The 15,996-nt window shown below is 37.3% G+C and overlaps 1 protein-coding gene across 3 annotated transcripts; it reads left to right on the forward strand.

The window, feature by feature from the left end:
- The first annotated feature begins 1,044 nt into the window (after window positions 1-1,044).
- On the forward strand, window positions 1,045-10,176 carry LOC100254773 (APO protein 1, chloroplastic). 3 transcript variants are annotated; one of them, XM_002264649.5, is made up of 6 exons: window positions 1,045-1,283; window positions 7,124-7,182; window positions 7,394-7,467; window positions 8,193-8,560; window positions 8,686-9,568; window positions 9,951-10,176. In XM_002264649.5, exons 2-5 carry the CDS (start codon window positions 7,128-7,130, stop codon window positions 9,521-9,523), a joined length of 1,335 nt encoding a protein of 444 aa, XP_002264685.1. In that variant the 5' UTR covers window positions 1,045-1,283; window positions 7,124-7,127; the 3' UTR covers window positions 9,524-9,568; window positions 9,951-10,176. The 3 variants fall into 3 exon arrangements, with proteins under 3 accessions (XP_002264685.1, XP_010661441.1, XP_010661440.1); XM_010663139.3 differs by having other exon boundaries at window positions 1,059-1,283; window positions 7,093-7,182; XM_010663138.3 differs by lacking the exons at window positions 7,124-7,182; window positions 7,394-7,467; window positions 8,193-8,560; window positions 8,686-9,568; window positions 9,951-10,176 and adding an exon at window positions 2,691-5,374 and having other exon boundaries at window positions 1,059-1,283.
- Window positions 10,177-15,996: the final 5,820 nt, after the last annotated feature.

A 15,996-nucleotide genomic window follows, 5' to 3' on the forward strand; every position in this document is an offset into this window, starting at 1 on the left:
TATAATGTTATTAGTGCACTAATGTATTTATGGTGGTACGATAATATTATGGAGATCAATCAAGCAAATAATGTAAACATGTGGACTACCCTCCATTAGAGGTAATGTTACCAAGTTATATAAAGATAATATTGCATGCATTGCACAAATTAAAGAAAGGTACATTAGGAGTGATAGAATCAAGCATATATCGTCAAAGTCTTTTACTTTCATCAACTCTAGAAAAGTGATGGAATTGCTATTCAATGAGTAAGATCGATTTAAAAGATTTATTCACAAAGGCATTGTCAATTGTAATACTCAAGAAGTTTACTAGAATACGTCAACTCAAATATCTCCATGTTGTATTACTAGAGAAAATATAACCATGTCAACATGAAAGGGAGCTAATTGATAAGAATATCATTACACTGTACTCTTTTTTCCTTCTTCTAGGTTTTGTCATATTAGGTTTTATTGATAAGGTTTTTAAAGCTGCAGTCATAGTAATCCAAAAGAATATCGTATTCTTTTTCCTTCATTGGGCTTCCTAGTAAGATTTTAATGAGACATATTCTTATGATTATTTAAGGGGAGTGTTATAAAATATGAGATTTTATACCACTATGGTAACTTGTAGATGATGATCATCCATATATATCTTTTGTAACCCCCTATAAAAGAGAGAAACCTCTAATAAAAATTTATTCGTTTTGTTTCTACATTCTATTATACTTTTATTTGAAGATTTTTGTTTATTATCCCTTCCTTTTTTTTTTTTGTCATCCTTTTATTTTACAACAATATTTATATTCTCAAAATTCCAATTTGTTATTTATTATTTATTAAATATTTTAAATATATTATGTATAAAGAAATGTTATATAATTTTTATTTTTATCACTTTTTTTATTTTAAATTTTTATAAGTAAATGATTTTTCATTTATAATTTTTATATTTTTTTATATTTTTTTTTCGTGATTTTAAGGTTTGTATTTTTATGTTAAATTTAAGAAAAAAATAAAATATACATGATTTCTTATTAATTTTTCAATAGCATACGTGGACTAGTAGCCTGATGAGAAACAACATAGAGATATTTGTCAGTGCAGCCATCCTCTTCTCTCTCTATTTCTCTCAGAAGCCTAACCTGAAACTCTAAAACCCTAGTCCTATTTCTCTCAGAACCCTAACCTGAAACTCTAAAACCCTAGTCCTGAGTCAGATTCATTTTAATTCTCAAGCTGAAATTATTTTGACAATAAAAAAGTGTCAATTGAAGCAGCTCCTCCACTTAATCAAGGTACCTTTTTTTTTTTTTTTTAGTTTATTTCTATTTCTCTCGTTTCTCTGTAAACCCTAAAAAATTGAATGTAGCTTGAGAAAAAAAGCGACCCGTTGCAGTTATTGATCTATGTTTTCTGTTTAAAGTTGGTTGGTTTAGTTATTTGCTTGCTGCAATTCGTTTCGTGGGGGGAAGGGCATGAAATTCAGGAGGAGGATTAATTTCTCGTGTGTTTGGGTGCAAGGGAAATGTAAGGGAAGGAAAATGTGCTGGAAATTAGTGGGAATTCGATGCTTTTAAAAATTGTAGTTCTCGTGAAGAAAATGGGGAAGTGAATGGCTGGAAATTATACGGAGCTCAATATTTATGGGTAGCAAAGTGATAGCTATTTTCTGTCTCTGAAACAGGAAAAAACGTGAAAAATAACGCACACAACATGTTAAGAAACTGTTTCTAAAAGCATTTTCTGGGAGTAGACTTTCAGAAAACTGTTAAATATGCCTGCTTTGAACTATTGAAAACAATGAAGAAATTCATTGTTTTCCTTATTGCAGATGAGTATGGTTTTGAGAAAATCAATTTTGTTCCCTGTCAAACCGTTAACAGACCCTAGTCTTTCCTCCCGTTTCCTTTCTCCTCTTTTCCTCACCCTTTCCCCCCACCATCTCTGAGATATATGTGCAATTTTAGTTTTTGTTATTTCAGGTGTTGGTCGCTATTGAATTTAGTTTCATTGCCTATGTTGACAATTAATGTTCATTGTTTGATTGGAGAGGATGGAAAGTTGGGTTTAACCTTTTGTATGGTTGGTGAAAAGGAGGCTTGCTCAATTAACTTGTGTTTGGGCTCAAGCTCTCTAATTGATTATGGACTACGTTGGCCTTGGCCTTGCTGTCATTATCTCCAATATCAATTTGGGCTTTTAGGATAAACCTTCTTTTTTTTTTCTTAATTTATTATTGTTTAGTGTGTTTGTTGGTTTTTCTATTTTGTCAAAGGACCAAAATAGAACATATATCTATGCTTAATGTTGATGTTTGACTTACTATAAACCATGGTCGCCATAGTTTAGCCATTTGAACTGTGATTGTGCTTGGTTACTCCATAAGGACTCATGGAGGAAAGAGCTGAAATGGCCACAAAATGATAATGCCTTGCGCCAAAATGTCACCTGTCTGGATGCTAACTTCAAATTCATTTTCTTTATTCCAGACTTCATTTTTTGGAGTTTGTAATTAGTCGTGTATTTATTCTAGATTGAACACTCATGGGTATGCATTTTCATTGATGTGAAGGTTCATACTGACATTGCATTGAGGCTGTTAATTTGCTGAATTCAATATCAATGGAAACCTTTGTGCCATAATAATTCCCTTTTTATATTTTTATTTAAATATAAATTTATTCTATTATGCTGTGCTCCAGATTAGAGAGTTAAAACCGAAAAAGGAGATGCAGATCAACCATTTTCATAGTGGTGTATTCCATTCCGATGATATAAATTGATCTTTAGGAATGTCTACGGGAATTTGGTTATGTTATTTGGTGTGAAACCTAATTTAGAGTGGACTATGCGGTTGCAATTAAACAATATATATAGTCTATAGAGAGAGATGAGATGGGATATTATCATCACATGAATAATATTGTGCCAATCTCTAATCGGTTTCACTCTCTCCTGAAGCTTCCTAACATCTTCTGCTGTGTTAGACATGCAACCTCTTCATTTTCTCTAGGCACCAAACGAAATTTGGGATTTGGGGCAACCAAGATTTCCAGTTCCAACAGTGGAAAATCTAATCTCAGATCAACTGTTTTGGATATTTATAATTGTAATATTAAAATAAGTCAATTAGGCCGTTGTGGAAATGTCAGAGGAGCAAGGAAATTGTTCGATGAAATGCCTCATCATGATAATGTCTCTTACACAGCCATGATCACTGCATATCTGAAGAATAATGAGCTGCGCAAAGCTGAAAAGCTCTTTCAGACAATGCCTGACCGAACCATTGTGGCTGAATCTGCCATGATTGATGGTTATGCAAAAGCTGGTCTGATGGACAGTGCTCAGAAAGTCTTTGATGCTATGATAGACACAAATGTATTCTCATGGACTAGTTTGATTTCTGGGTACTTTAGGGATGGACAAGTTGCTAAGGCTTGCCAGCTTTTTGATCAAATGCCGGCAAAAAATGTGGTCTCTTGGACTACAATGGTGTTGGGTTATGCTCGAAATGGTTTGATTGATCAAGCTCGTAGTGTTTTCAATCAGATGCCTGAAAAAAACACCATATCTTGGACAGCTATGATGAAATCTTATGTTGATAATGGTCGAACTGATGAGGCTCTTAAGCTCTTCCATGAAATGCCTCAGCGAAACTTGTATTCTTGGAACACAATGATCTCTGGTTGTCTAGATGGTAAGAGAGTAAATGAAGCATTTAAACTATTTCATTTGATGCCTCTAAGAAATGCAGTTTCTTGGACAATTATGGTTTCAGGCCTAGCACGAAATGGGTTCACCAAACTTGCAAGAGAGTACTTTGATCAAATGCCTAACAAAGATATAGCTGCATGGAATGCAATGATCACAGCATATGTGGATGAATGTCTCATAGTTGAAGCAAGTGAGCTTTTCAATTTGATGACGGAAAGAAATATTGTGACTTGGAATGCAATGATTGATGGCTATGCAAGGCACAGGCCAGATGGCGAAGCCATGAAGCACCTAATCCTCATGCTTCGCTCTTGCATTAGACCTAACGAGACTACTATGACCATCATACTGACCTCATGTTGGGGAATGCTAGAACTCATGCAAGCTCATGCACTTGCCATAGTAGTTGGATGTGAGTGTGAAACATCACTTTCCAATGCTCTTATTACTATGTATTCAAGAATTGGGGATATTAGCTCTTCTAGGATTGCTTTTGAGAGCCTCAAGGCCAAGGATGTTGTGTCATGGACAGCAATGCTATTAGCATTTACTTACCATGGCCATGGTGACCATGCCTTACATGTCTTTGGACACATGCTAAAATCAGGAACCAAGCCTGATGAGATTACTTTTGTAGGAGTCTTGTCAGCTTGTAGTCATGCTGGTCTTGTTAAGAAAGGTCAAAAGCTTTTTGACTCAATGAGTCGTGCTTATGGTTTAGAACCAAGGGCTGAGCACTATTCATGCCTTGTTGACATCCTTGGTCGAGCAGGACAGGTGCATGAGGCTATGGATGTTGTTTGGAAAATGCCTGAATGTGAGAGGGATGGTGCTGTTCTAGGGGCATTGCTTGGTGCATGCAGGTTGCATGGGAATGTTGAAATGGCAGATTATATTGGTCAGAAGCTTATCGAGCTACAGCCAAATAGCTCAGGTGGGTATGTACTCTTAGCCAATGTTTTTGCAGCTCGTGGAAATTGGGATGAATTTGCAGAAGTTAGGAAAAAGATGAAGGACCGGAATGTGAGGAAAGTACCGGGTTTTAGTCAAATAGAGGTAAAGGGAAAGTGTCATGCATTCTTTGCGGGAGACAAATCTCATCCTCAGGTTGAGGAAATTTACGAACTGCTACGAGAGAAGCTTCTCCCCATAATGCATGAGATGGGCTACTCGCAATGGAACCAATTTGTACCATCATGGTTTTAAGGTGATGCAAAAGACATTGTGATTAAGACATGTTAATATGCTGGAGGCATTGAAGCTCATTGAAAACATTCAAATATTCAGCTTCCAACTTTTTATTTGGTTTCTTGCATCAAGTGATTAAATCCAGACGGGTCACTCCCATTTTCTAGTCATCCATTGTTGTGAGGCGCATGCAACAAAAATTTCTATAACTTAATCAAGGGTCAGGTGACAAGTTTCCTTGCATCAAGTGATTAAATCCAAACGGGTCACTCCCATTTTCTAGTCATCCATTGTTGTGAGGCGCATGCAACAAAAATTTCTATAACTTAATCAAGGGTCAGGTGACAAGTTTTCAGCCATTCTGTTTCAATGTTGAAGCCTCAACTGCATATCCTTTTGACATAGTAGCATCAAAGGCAAAAGTTTAACCTTGGGATTCAAGGTAAGAAGTAAAGAAGCAGGTATGCTATTTCTAAGCATTTTTAAAGACCCTAAAATCATAGGAAACTCTTATTATTAAGGTCTTCATAATACAATTATCCAAGTATCATGTCAAGTTGAAAAATGGAAGTGGGCTTTGATAAATAGACTGTGCTGAAGTGTAACCAAACAATCATTATAGGGGCATTTAATCAACCAGATATTAAAAAAGATGTGGAAAAGTAGCCAAAGGGGGGAAATTGCCAATAGAAAAAGGATTAAGAGCCTTATAAGAGTTGTGTGACAATAACTCGTTTCCTCCTTTTCATTTGATGGACAAGGAAGACTTATAAGAACCTTTGCATACATCAGGGAAAAAGAAGTTATTTCCCAAAATTGCATACGTTTGTGTTAAGTCAGTTTTTCTAAAGGGGATAGGTTTTGAAGTTAATGATAGAATACCAATCTATTTCCATAATATTGAGAAGATTGGCAATTGATGATTAGACTTTCTCCTAAAATAAAAGAAGTTGGTGGGATTTGATGTTTTTTATCTAGCTTACACACCCTAATGAATAATGATTACTAGTTTTCTAGTTCTCATATATAAAATTTCTGTTGAAGGAAGCCAAATTAGTGGGACTGTTAATTTGAACTTTTAGCCTTCAGTAAGCAGCATATCTTTCTTGGGAATTCTTTTTCACAGTTACCTTCGTAATTGATAGGTATTATTATGTCAATAATACAAATTGACTAGTTTCATTTTAGGGATGTAAAGTCATCTCAAGAATAAAGCTTGGCTCTTTTTAAATGCACCATTATGAAAATGACTGCTCACTTTTTTCCCAGTTCAACCCCCCTAATCTGTATCAAAGCACAATGGGACAAATTTATTACATAGATAACCTTTCATCAAAAATAAATACAGGATATTATCATCCTCAGTGCAGTGTAGTTAACTCACATAGCATCTTTAAAGTTTCAACCTGGCAGAAGAAAAGATGCATGATGTATATATTTCTATTTAAAATCAATGAACAATTGGCTAATAACTCCAACAATTGGAGCTTGTAATAAGGTAAACTTTTGGAATTAGAAACTCCATTGGCTGGATTTAGGAGCAAGGTATCGACATTTGCTGCCACTTTTGGCCTTCATTTCAGAGAATTAGTTTGTGTTATGGTCTGTTTTGGGTCAGTCAATGATTTTGGTGATGCTAATGATTGAAGGTGATTCATGGAGTCTTTTCAGATTGTTGATCATAATGGAAAATTATCGCGGAGAGTTGTTTCTTGACATAAAGATATTAAGATGATGTTGATTCAGTTTGAATTAGTAATCTTAGGAGGTGTCAATGCTATCCATTCTTACTCCAAGCCTTAACCAGGGAAATCTCAATTTGGGGCTGTCACTTTCCTGTAATCCTGCTTGGATAACCAAGATAGATGCTTTCATGTACCTTTATTTCTACAATTTTGCATTTGATATATTAGAAGACTACAGGAAAGAGGGTTATGAATTTTCCTTACTGTAAAATGACACCCCTTTCTCCCCATTCACAGTCTATGCTTCCACATGGAAAATCTCAATGTTCTCTTTAGGAACTTCTAATTTCATGAAACTTTTTGTTAGGATAACCAAGATATGTGTATCATCTCTCTCAAGCCTCCCACTTTCACCCTTGGATTTCATTAGCCTCTCCGATATGACAATTTGTTATATCAGCATGTCAACTGCTTTGAATTTGATATTAGATATGCACCACTTGATTTCTCTTTCAAGGAAATGACAAACATCAGAGACACTTGTGCAGATAAATGCTCCAGCAGCCACCAGTAATATCCCCAGCTTCATGGAATCCATCTCAAAGAGGTGAATATTTCTTGTTTCCTTTCATTATCTCTGGTTTTTCCCCCTTTTGTAGTATATTTCCAATAAGGCAAGGACACTGACATGGGTGTTGGTGTTTCATAAGATGACTTTAGAACAATGAATTACAGCCCAGGTTGCGGTGCTCAAAACTGTGGCTGGAACACAATATGTTGACATGGTAAAGAAATGCTAAAGATTGTCTTCTTTTCAGGTGTTTGCCTGGGCATCATGGATTTTAAGAGGCCCAAGTTATCAGCTTCAAGGTCATATACTCTTGGATTGAAGGTTTACTTTCTTCTCTCTATCCTTTTGTTGTCAAATAGTTCTCTTCTTATTTGTGAATTAGTTTGAAGTGAATTGACAAATAGATGCACATGGCATGATTGAGATGTATTCAGTGGGCAGTTTCTACCATCTATTCTTGTTAAATTTGTGGTATATAAGTTCATATTGAAAACAAGGTCTTAATCTGTAGTGATAGTGGAGTTCAAAATTGATATTGTTTAATAGTAAAAGCTAAAGATTTTATTCATGTCTAGATCAGATCACTCATATTAGATGAAAAAAATGGGATGGAACGACAGATATTTGACAACTAGTTTTTAACATATAAGATTTCTATTTATTATGTCATGTAGCATTGAATTAATTCTCAGAGTCCAATCCCCTCATCTGATTAAGTTCCATTCCCTTATACTCTTTTGATATTTCTATCTGCCACATAGATAAGCTGATGATTTTTGTTTGAACTGGAAAAAAGGGATTGAAGTTTTTCTCTGTGTGACATATAAGTGCCTATTGCTGTGAATTGTTGTTAATTTGGAGGTTGTGCATTTTTGTTTATTACTATGTCCACTTATGATTACCAGAGTCAATTGAGGTTACTTGAAACAAAACTTGTATTCATCTTATCTTCTATTAGTTTGTCCTTCAATTTGATCTTTGTTCTCCAAGCTATCACATGGACAGTTGCTCTGGAGGCTTATACTACAGATTTATTTTAAATGCAGTTTCAGCAGGGACAGATTCTGACTGGTCAACCAAAAATATCAGGGACCTTCCTTTGTGTCAGCCAGAAGCCCCAAGAAGATGCAACATTCAAGAAACAGATAGCATATCCTCAAAATGTGGATCTTCCACCCATACTGCCTAAAAAAAAGAAAAAACCCTATCCCATTCCTCTGAAGAAGATCCGGCAAGCTGCAAGGGACGACAAAAAACTTGCACAAAAGGGAATAGAGAAGCCCCTTGAACCTCCAAAAAATGGATTAATTGTGCCTGATCTTGTTCCTGTTGCATATGAAGTACTGGATGCCTGGAAAGTTTTGATTAAAGGCCTTGCCCAGCTGTTACATGTTATTCCTGTGCATGGTTGCAGGTAACATGGATTTACTTCTCACTACTTGTAATGCTGTTGAAACAATGTCCTGTCCAGTTTTGCATCAAATTATTGCCAAATTAGATCTTTATCTTGCAAACTAAGGTGTTCTATTTCTTCTGCAGTGAGTGTTCAGAAATTCATGTAGCACAAAGTGGTCACCACATTCAGGACTGCACTGGACCGAGCAGTGTGAAGCGTCGAGGCTTACACTCATGGGTCAAGGGTTCCATCAATGATGTACTTATCCCTATTGAATCTTACCATCTGTACGACCCTTTTGGTCGGCGCATCAAGCATGAGACTCGGTTCAGCTATGATAGGATTCCAGCAGTTGTGGAACTATGTGTCCAAGCTGGAGTTGATTTACCAGAATACCCTTCTCGTCGAAGAACCATACCCATTCGAATGATTGGCAAGAAAGTAATAGACCGGGGTGGATTTGTTGAGGAGCCTGAACCATTCCACTCTAGTGATTCATCTTCCTTACTCATGGATATCGATACACATGGAGCTTTCGGGAGATTTCCACCACCTCCATTGTCAGACATACCTAGGATTGCACAGGAGACCATTGATGCATATGAGGTTGTTAGATGGGGTGTGAGGAAATTGATGAGGAAATACACAGTGAAGGCTTGCGGGTATTGCTCAGAGGTTCATGTGGGGCCATGGGGTCACAATGCTAAGCTTTGTGGGGAATTCAAGCACCAGTGGAGGGATGGGAAGCATGGTTGGCAGGATGCCACAGTGGAGGAGGTGATCCCTCCAAATTATGTATATCATTTGCGGGATCCTAAAGGGCCTCCCTTAAGGAGTGGGCTCAAGAGGTTCTATGGTAAGGCTCCAGCTGTGGTAGAGGTGTGCATGCAGGCTGGTGCACAAGTTCCTGATAAATACAAGCCCATGATGAGGCTTGATATTGTAATCCCTGATACTGAGGAGTCACGCTTAGTTGCATAATGGGAAGATGATAAATGGCAATATTCATGTGCAGTATCATAAGAGGTATGTGCATATGTTGGCCAATTTCTTAATGAAATTTTACTAGATGGGAAAGGCATTTAGAATTGAATACAAAATGGTGTCAGAAAACCACTGCATATCCTGAGGCTCTCAATAATGCTTGAATCACCATCTCTTCTTTAAGAACGGGGTCTCAGATTGCTGATGTCTGGTATTTTATATTGTGATACACAAGATGGGGATGGTGGGTTGGCATTCTTTAGAATGCAGCATTCTCCTTTTGTTCCTTGGGAGGAAGATACAGACCCAAATCCGCCAAGTTGGATATTCTGGAAAATGTCATTTTAGATTTTTAATTTTACTTTGAAAGTGATTATGGCTTTAATCCATTGATTGACTAAATTCAATCCTAAACTCCATGCAGGAATGCTGTTTTTTCCCTCCCACCGGTCTCAAGGAAAGGCCCAAGATGGCCTCAACCTACCCATGAAGGCGGAAGTATTTCAGTTAGTTGGCATTGTCTAAATTCTTGAGACTATTATATATCATATGTGTAAATCAATGAAAATAGAAACCTTTCTGACCGAAAAGGTCCGGTGGACAGGGCTAGCATGCCAAATAAATAAAAAGAAAAATAATCTTTTCAGGAAGTAATGTTCTGAGCCTGATGAATTGGCTGTCTTCTCACTCTTGTATAGTCTCTGTCGTTGTTAGGTTTGATAAACCGGTTGAATATTTTGTTGCAGGGAAGTGCTAAAATGCTTCTGTTTGACGATGGATCAGCCGATATGGCTTGTTGCATGATTTTGTTTAGGTTATATTTGATTCTTAGAAAGTACTAAAAAAATAAAAAGCATATTTAATAATTCTTAAAAAAATATTTACCAAACATACTTTCACCCTTTTCAAAGATACAAGTATTTTTATGAATCATTTAGAGTTTGTTAGGGAGTAATTCTACAAAGTATTTTTAATATTTGAATGATAAAAATTTTCAAGTATTATAAATATTAAAGTGTTTCCTAAAATATATATATATAATTAGATGAAATCTCAAAATAAATATTTAATCCTTAAATTTTTTTTTTTTGCTATTTACTTGAGTTATACATCTCTCTTATTTTAACAATTTTTCAGTTAATAAATCCCTTTCAACAATCCTTCCAACCGCTATGGGTAAATTTCTATAAAATAATAATAATTAAAAATATTTATAAAAAATATTAAATTAAGAAATTAGTTATATATACAAAGGAAATAAAAGAGAGAAAGGATGAGATGAGACACGTTTAATTTAGGTGTCGAAAGTTCTCATTAATAAATAAATTTTAATAATTTTTTAGGAGAATTATCCAAAAGGGTCCTCAAGGTTGTCAAACCATTCCATAATTTTAATTATACCTTTATTTGCCTTTTCTTCCTATTCCCATTTCACTTTGTTTTTCTTCTTTTCATTTTTTATGTATATACGGCAAGTTAAGACTACTTGTATAATAATAATAATAATAATAATAATAATAATATACTATTATTATTATTATTATTATTATATTGTTAATATTATTAGTTAGATCAAGATTTGGTCAACCTCATGTGTTTGATGATGATAAAAATATAATTGGATTTAATAGTCTATCTATTTTCACTTTTTTAAAAATTGTAAAAAGTTACTCATCCAATTCACTCCATTTGATTGATTAATTGGTTTGGTTAGCATAAACCTAACATTATTCATAACACTATTAATGTTATTAGCAAAACTAATGTTTTTTTGTTAATATATATTTATTGTTAAATTTATTATTTATATTATTAATATCATGTGGACCCCGCATTTCGCCTCAATGCGTTTCCCACTTGATGGCGAGCTCGATTTTTATTTTGAAAAATTGATTTTTATTGATTAAGAAAATGACTTGGAGTCGCCACTTATTTTTGTTTTATTTTTAAAGGGTAAACAAAATAAGAAAGAAAAACCCTAAGTGTGACTCCTTATTTTGGAAAAGGTGGTCTATGAAAAACCGGATCGGGTTCGGGGGTCAGGTTACTTATCGGGAAGGTACGGTAAAAGACCGTAGCACCCCTCTAAGTCCCTAAAGTCGGGTCTCTACTAATGAGATGAAGCTGACATGACAATCAATGAGAAAATCAATAAATACTCAAATCAATCATGCACAAATGAGAGTCAGAAAATGCATATAAACTAACCAGAGTGGGAATGAGTGTGTACTTGAGCAGCGAGCCACTATGCGCTATCAAGAGAGAGGGTTAGTGCAAAATAAAGAGCACAAACATAGCTCACATGTCACTAAATCGAGTACAAAATCATCAAAGGCACGCATGACACTTCATCTCAAAATTCATTTTTATTTTAAAGAAAATTTATTTGATGTTGGGCCCCCACCAAAGCCCGTTTATTTTGCATGAATCAATTCCATAAATTCCATCACTTGGAATTACGGAATTTAATTCTTACTTATTTAAAAAACATTTTAAAAACAAAGAAAATGCAAAAGTGGCTTACCGGAAGGAAAATGGCAACCAAATTTTATTGAAAATGAGTCTTGCGGTGATCCTGAAAATTCTAAGGATGAAAGATGAGAAAATTCAGATTATTTGAAAATTAGGTTTAGAGAAAGATATTTACAAAATGGGATTTGAGAAAATATTTTCAAAATCGAATAAAAAGAAATCCAATCAGAAAGGGGATGTGTAAAGCTAGAAAAACCGAGGATGGAAAGGTCATATAATGGTCTCAAGGGTGATGCTGTGCAAAGCTCATAATGAATGGATGTAGGTAAAAACAAAGTCAAGGTGTGGGAAGTGAGCAAAGTACTACTCTGATCATAAGAAGATGTGTCACAGTCTCGAACTCCCTAGGTCAAATCTCTGATCCTAAGCTAATAGGCTCAATATCCTCCATGATAGGTCAGGCCTCAAGACCACAATGTGCAAGTGAAAAGACACCTCGAGTAAAAAGTATAACACATCATATCACAAAACACAAAGATATGTCCATAAAGGAAAATGCATCCAATGGGATAATCCGATGAGTACATCATGTAAAAGAAAGACAACAAAGACAATGCTCAAGAATCGAGTTATAGTCTCTAAATGTCAAAAGTAAAACAAGACTAAACAAACAAAAAAAACAGTGACTGGTCCTGTCATCACATCTCTGGCCACAGAGGGAACAAAATCTGAGCGCCACCGTACCAAGGTAAGCCAATCATGAGTCAATCGCCCAAGTCAATAAGATCAGGGACTGCTGGTGAAGGGGCGTCTGCATGCATGGCATGAGCTGAGGTAGGAATAGGAAACATATCGGACTGAGGATCCCCAAACGTCCCAGAATCAACAATGTCCTGTATGGCATGTCGTAGAGCAGTGCAACGATCAGTGTGATGTCCTACTGACTGATGGTACATACAATATAAATCAAGTCGAAACTGTGGTGGCACAGGATCTGGAAGTGCCCTAGGAGCCAGAGGAGCCAAAAATCCCATGGCCTGCAACGTCTCAAAAACCTTGCTCAGGGGTGCGCCCAAATCTGAAAAGTGTCTCTGACATCGTCGACGAGGGTGAAGTCGCTCATGAGGAACTGTGATAACTGGAGGGCCCTGAAACTGGGGCGGAGGTTGTGCCAACGTAGCTAATGAAATGGATGAGGAATGCTGCTGGAGTACTAAATGCGGGCGAGGTCGTGGATGCGAGGCACCCAAAGTAACAGGTGTCGGTGAAGTCAAGTGTGGCAATGAAGGCATCGCTACTCCTGGAGCTCCTCTCGATGACGATGGATGCTCTGACAAAATAAGCTCAATCCTCTCAACCCTCCGTGTCAAATCTGCCATCATCTCATAAAGAGTAGTAAGAGTAATGGGTGCAATCTCGTCCGACATGGTGAACCTCAACTGAAGAAGTCTAATCTCAATGTGCTGTATCATAGCCATCAACCATCAATATCTACTCGGGGACCAGTCACGACACTAAAATTGTCCAAGACTCTAAAACAAACACATGCAAAAGACAAAACAAAGCAACACACAACACTACTCAAGATAACAACACATAAAATGCATGATACGAAACAATGATAATAATAAAAAGAAAACATAAACACATACCCAAGAAAACAACAATATCACTAAGTGAAATGAGAGTACATCATGTGAAAAATAAGACAATAAGGTCTACTCTCGAAACACAGGGTACGAACTCGAATCACTAACTAAAAAACAAGACTCAAATATAAAATAAAAGAGAACAAAGACTCAAACGACCAACTAACAAGGTAGTCCCAAAATACACCAACAAGATCTGCAATATCAAGGTGCCTGGTGAATATCAGTGCCCTGGGTGTCCAAAACGTGATGGTATAAGCCCGAAGGATGAGGAACTGCATGTTTGGAATAGGCTGGAAAGGAATCCGCAGTCATATCTGGACCAAGATCAGTATCTGTGGTCGATACGGGAAAGCTAACCGCACCACTGTCAATAAGATTCTGTATGGTATGACGTAGAGAAGCACAATAATCAGTACGGTGGCCTGCCATCTGGTGAAATGCACAAAATTCGTGAGCATGAAAACGTGGAGGTAAGGTACCCGGGGGTGGCCTGGGGGCCAATGGTGCTAAAAAACCAATAGCTCTGAGTCGCTCAAAAGCTCTATCCAAAGGCATCCCCAAATCAGAATAAGTCCTTTGATGCCGCCGATGGGGACGAGACTGCTCATGTCGTGGGATATTAGTCTGTGGACGCTGAAACTGAAATGAAGGTCGCACTGTGACAGTATGAGGATGCACAGAAGGATACTGCTGAATTGAATGAGGATGACGATGCTGTAAGGGTGGGAAACCACTCTTGGGTATCTGCAATGATCTCGCATAGGGATGATAACTAGGCCGTCGATGCTGAAAGTCCACAGAACATACGTCTCCATAGCTATCAGATGATCCACCAACTCTCTTCCCCTCAGTATCTGGGGAAGGAGTAATATCTGACCATAATCCTCTAGATATGCCATCCTCTACATCGAACAAAGCCTGAACCAATGATCTGAAATCCTGGAATGGGACTCCTGTCAGATGTCGAGCAAACCTAGGATGTAAACTCCTCAAAAACATGCTCATCTGATCTCTCTCGGTAGGTCGCTCAATCATTTCCGCGACCTTCTCCCTTCAACGGGAAATAAAAGAAGAAATAGGCTCATCTGGTCCCTGTCGAAGAAACTCAAGCTCTCTACGTGTAACGCTCGTATCGCCACTGAAGGAATACTGTCTCAGAAACTCCTGTGCTAAGTCCTCCCAAGTTCTCCGACGGGATGTCTCTAATGAAGCGTACCATATCTGCGTCATGCTGCTCAATGACAATGGGAACAAAGTGAGCAACTGTGCCTCATCTAGACCAAGGGCCCTCATAACTGTGCTATAAAGTCTAAGATGAATACGAGGACATCCAACACCCGTATATCTCTCCATATCAGGCATCCTGAAACCGACTGGAAAAGTGGCCACTGGCACATCGTCAAGGTCATCCCACAGAATCATCTCATCAGGATCTCTCATCTGTCCAATCCTCAGCTCGAGTCTGTCCATACGAGAACGAGGATCCCCAACAATGGTAACTGGTGTGACAATAGGTGGAACGACAACAGCCCGATCATGTGAAACACTAGGCAACGTATGTGTAGCTGGCATCTGAACAGGTATAACAGGTGGTGTCACTATATCAGATGGTGTGTCCTCAAGCACTACATGCCTACTCTGCTGAGTATCCATCCTTTAACTCAAACTGACCAATGCCTCCTGAATCGAAACCACAGAAACGATAAGCTAACCAATCGGAATTGACTGTGAATCCGTCTATAGCATCTCAGCAATACGAATCAACCTCTCTCTCACTCAACCCAGGGCACTGAACCAAGACTGGGACTACAAATAGACCCCTACAAAAGAACCCAAACAAAACGACTCAAACACGACTCATGCAACGACACGGGGTGAAACGAACAATGACCAATGCATGATACACTACAACCCAATACATGACAGGGTGTGACACACAATCATATGGTGACAATAAAAAATCTGGATGTACGATAGAAACTCTAGTCACATGAGTGTCCAGTGTGAGACAACTACAAAAATGACTAAAGAATTTCTATCGATGATCCAAAAAAAATGATCCGAGGTGTGAAGAAAATGAATGGGGTGTGAAGAATACTATCACGAGATCGATACTCAATATAGACCAAAATATCCTTGATTCAACCTTCAACTCGAGCTCCATAAGAAAAAAAAAATGATAAGGTGATCAAGGCGAATCTCTCGAAAAATGTGTGAATATGAAAATGTGCCTTTCACCTTTCTGTAATGAAAATATGAGCATCGAGTTGAAAATCGAACCAAGGATCAAACAAAGAATGAGGTACTGAGCCCGTGATAGGTGTAAAGCGTAAAAAGATGATCAAT

The sequence above is a fragment of the Vitis vinifera genome, chromosome 15 (genome assembly GCF_030704535.1).
Source record: "Vitis vinifera cultivar Pinot Noir 40024 chromosome 15, ASM3070453v1".
Lineage (NCBI taxonomy): Eukaryota > Viridiplantae > Streptophyta > Magnoliopsida > Vitales > Vitaceae > Vitis > Vitis vinifera.

Bases quoted from the DNA above. Each gene is read 5' to 3' on its own strand.
- LOC100254773 (XM_010663138.3), top strand. From the start codon at position 2,884: ATGGGATATTATCATCACATGAATAATATTGTGCCAATCTCTAATCGG.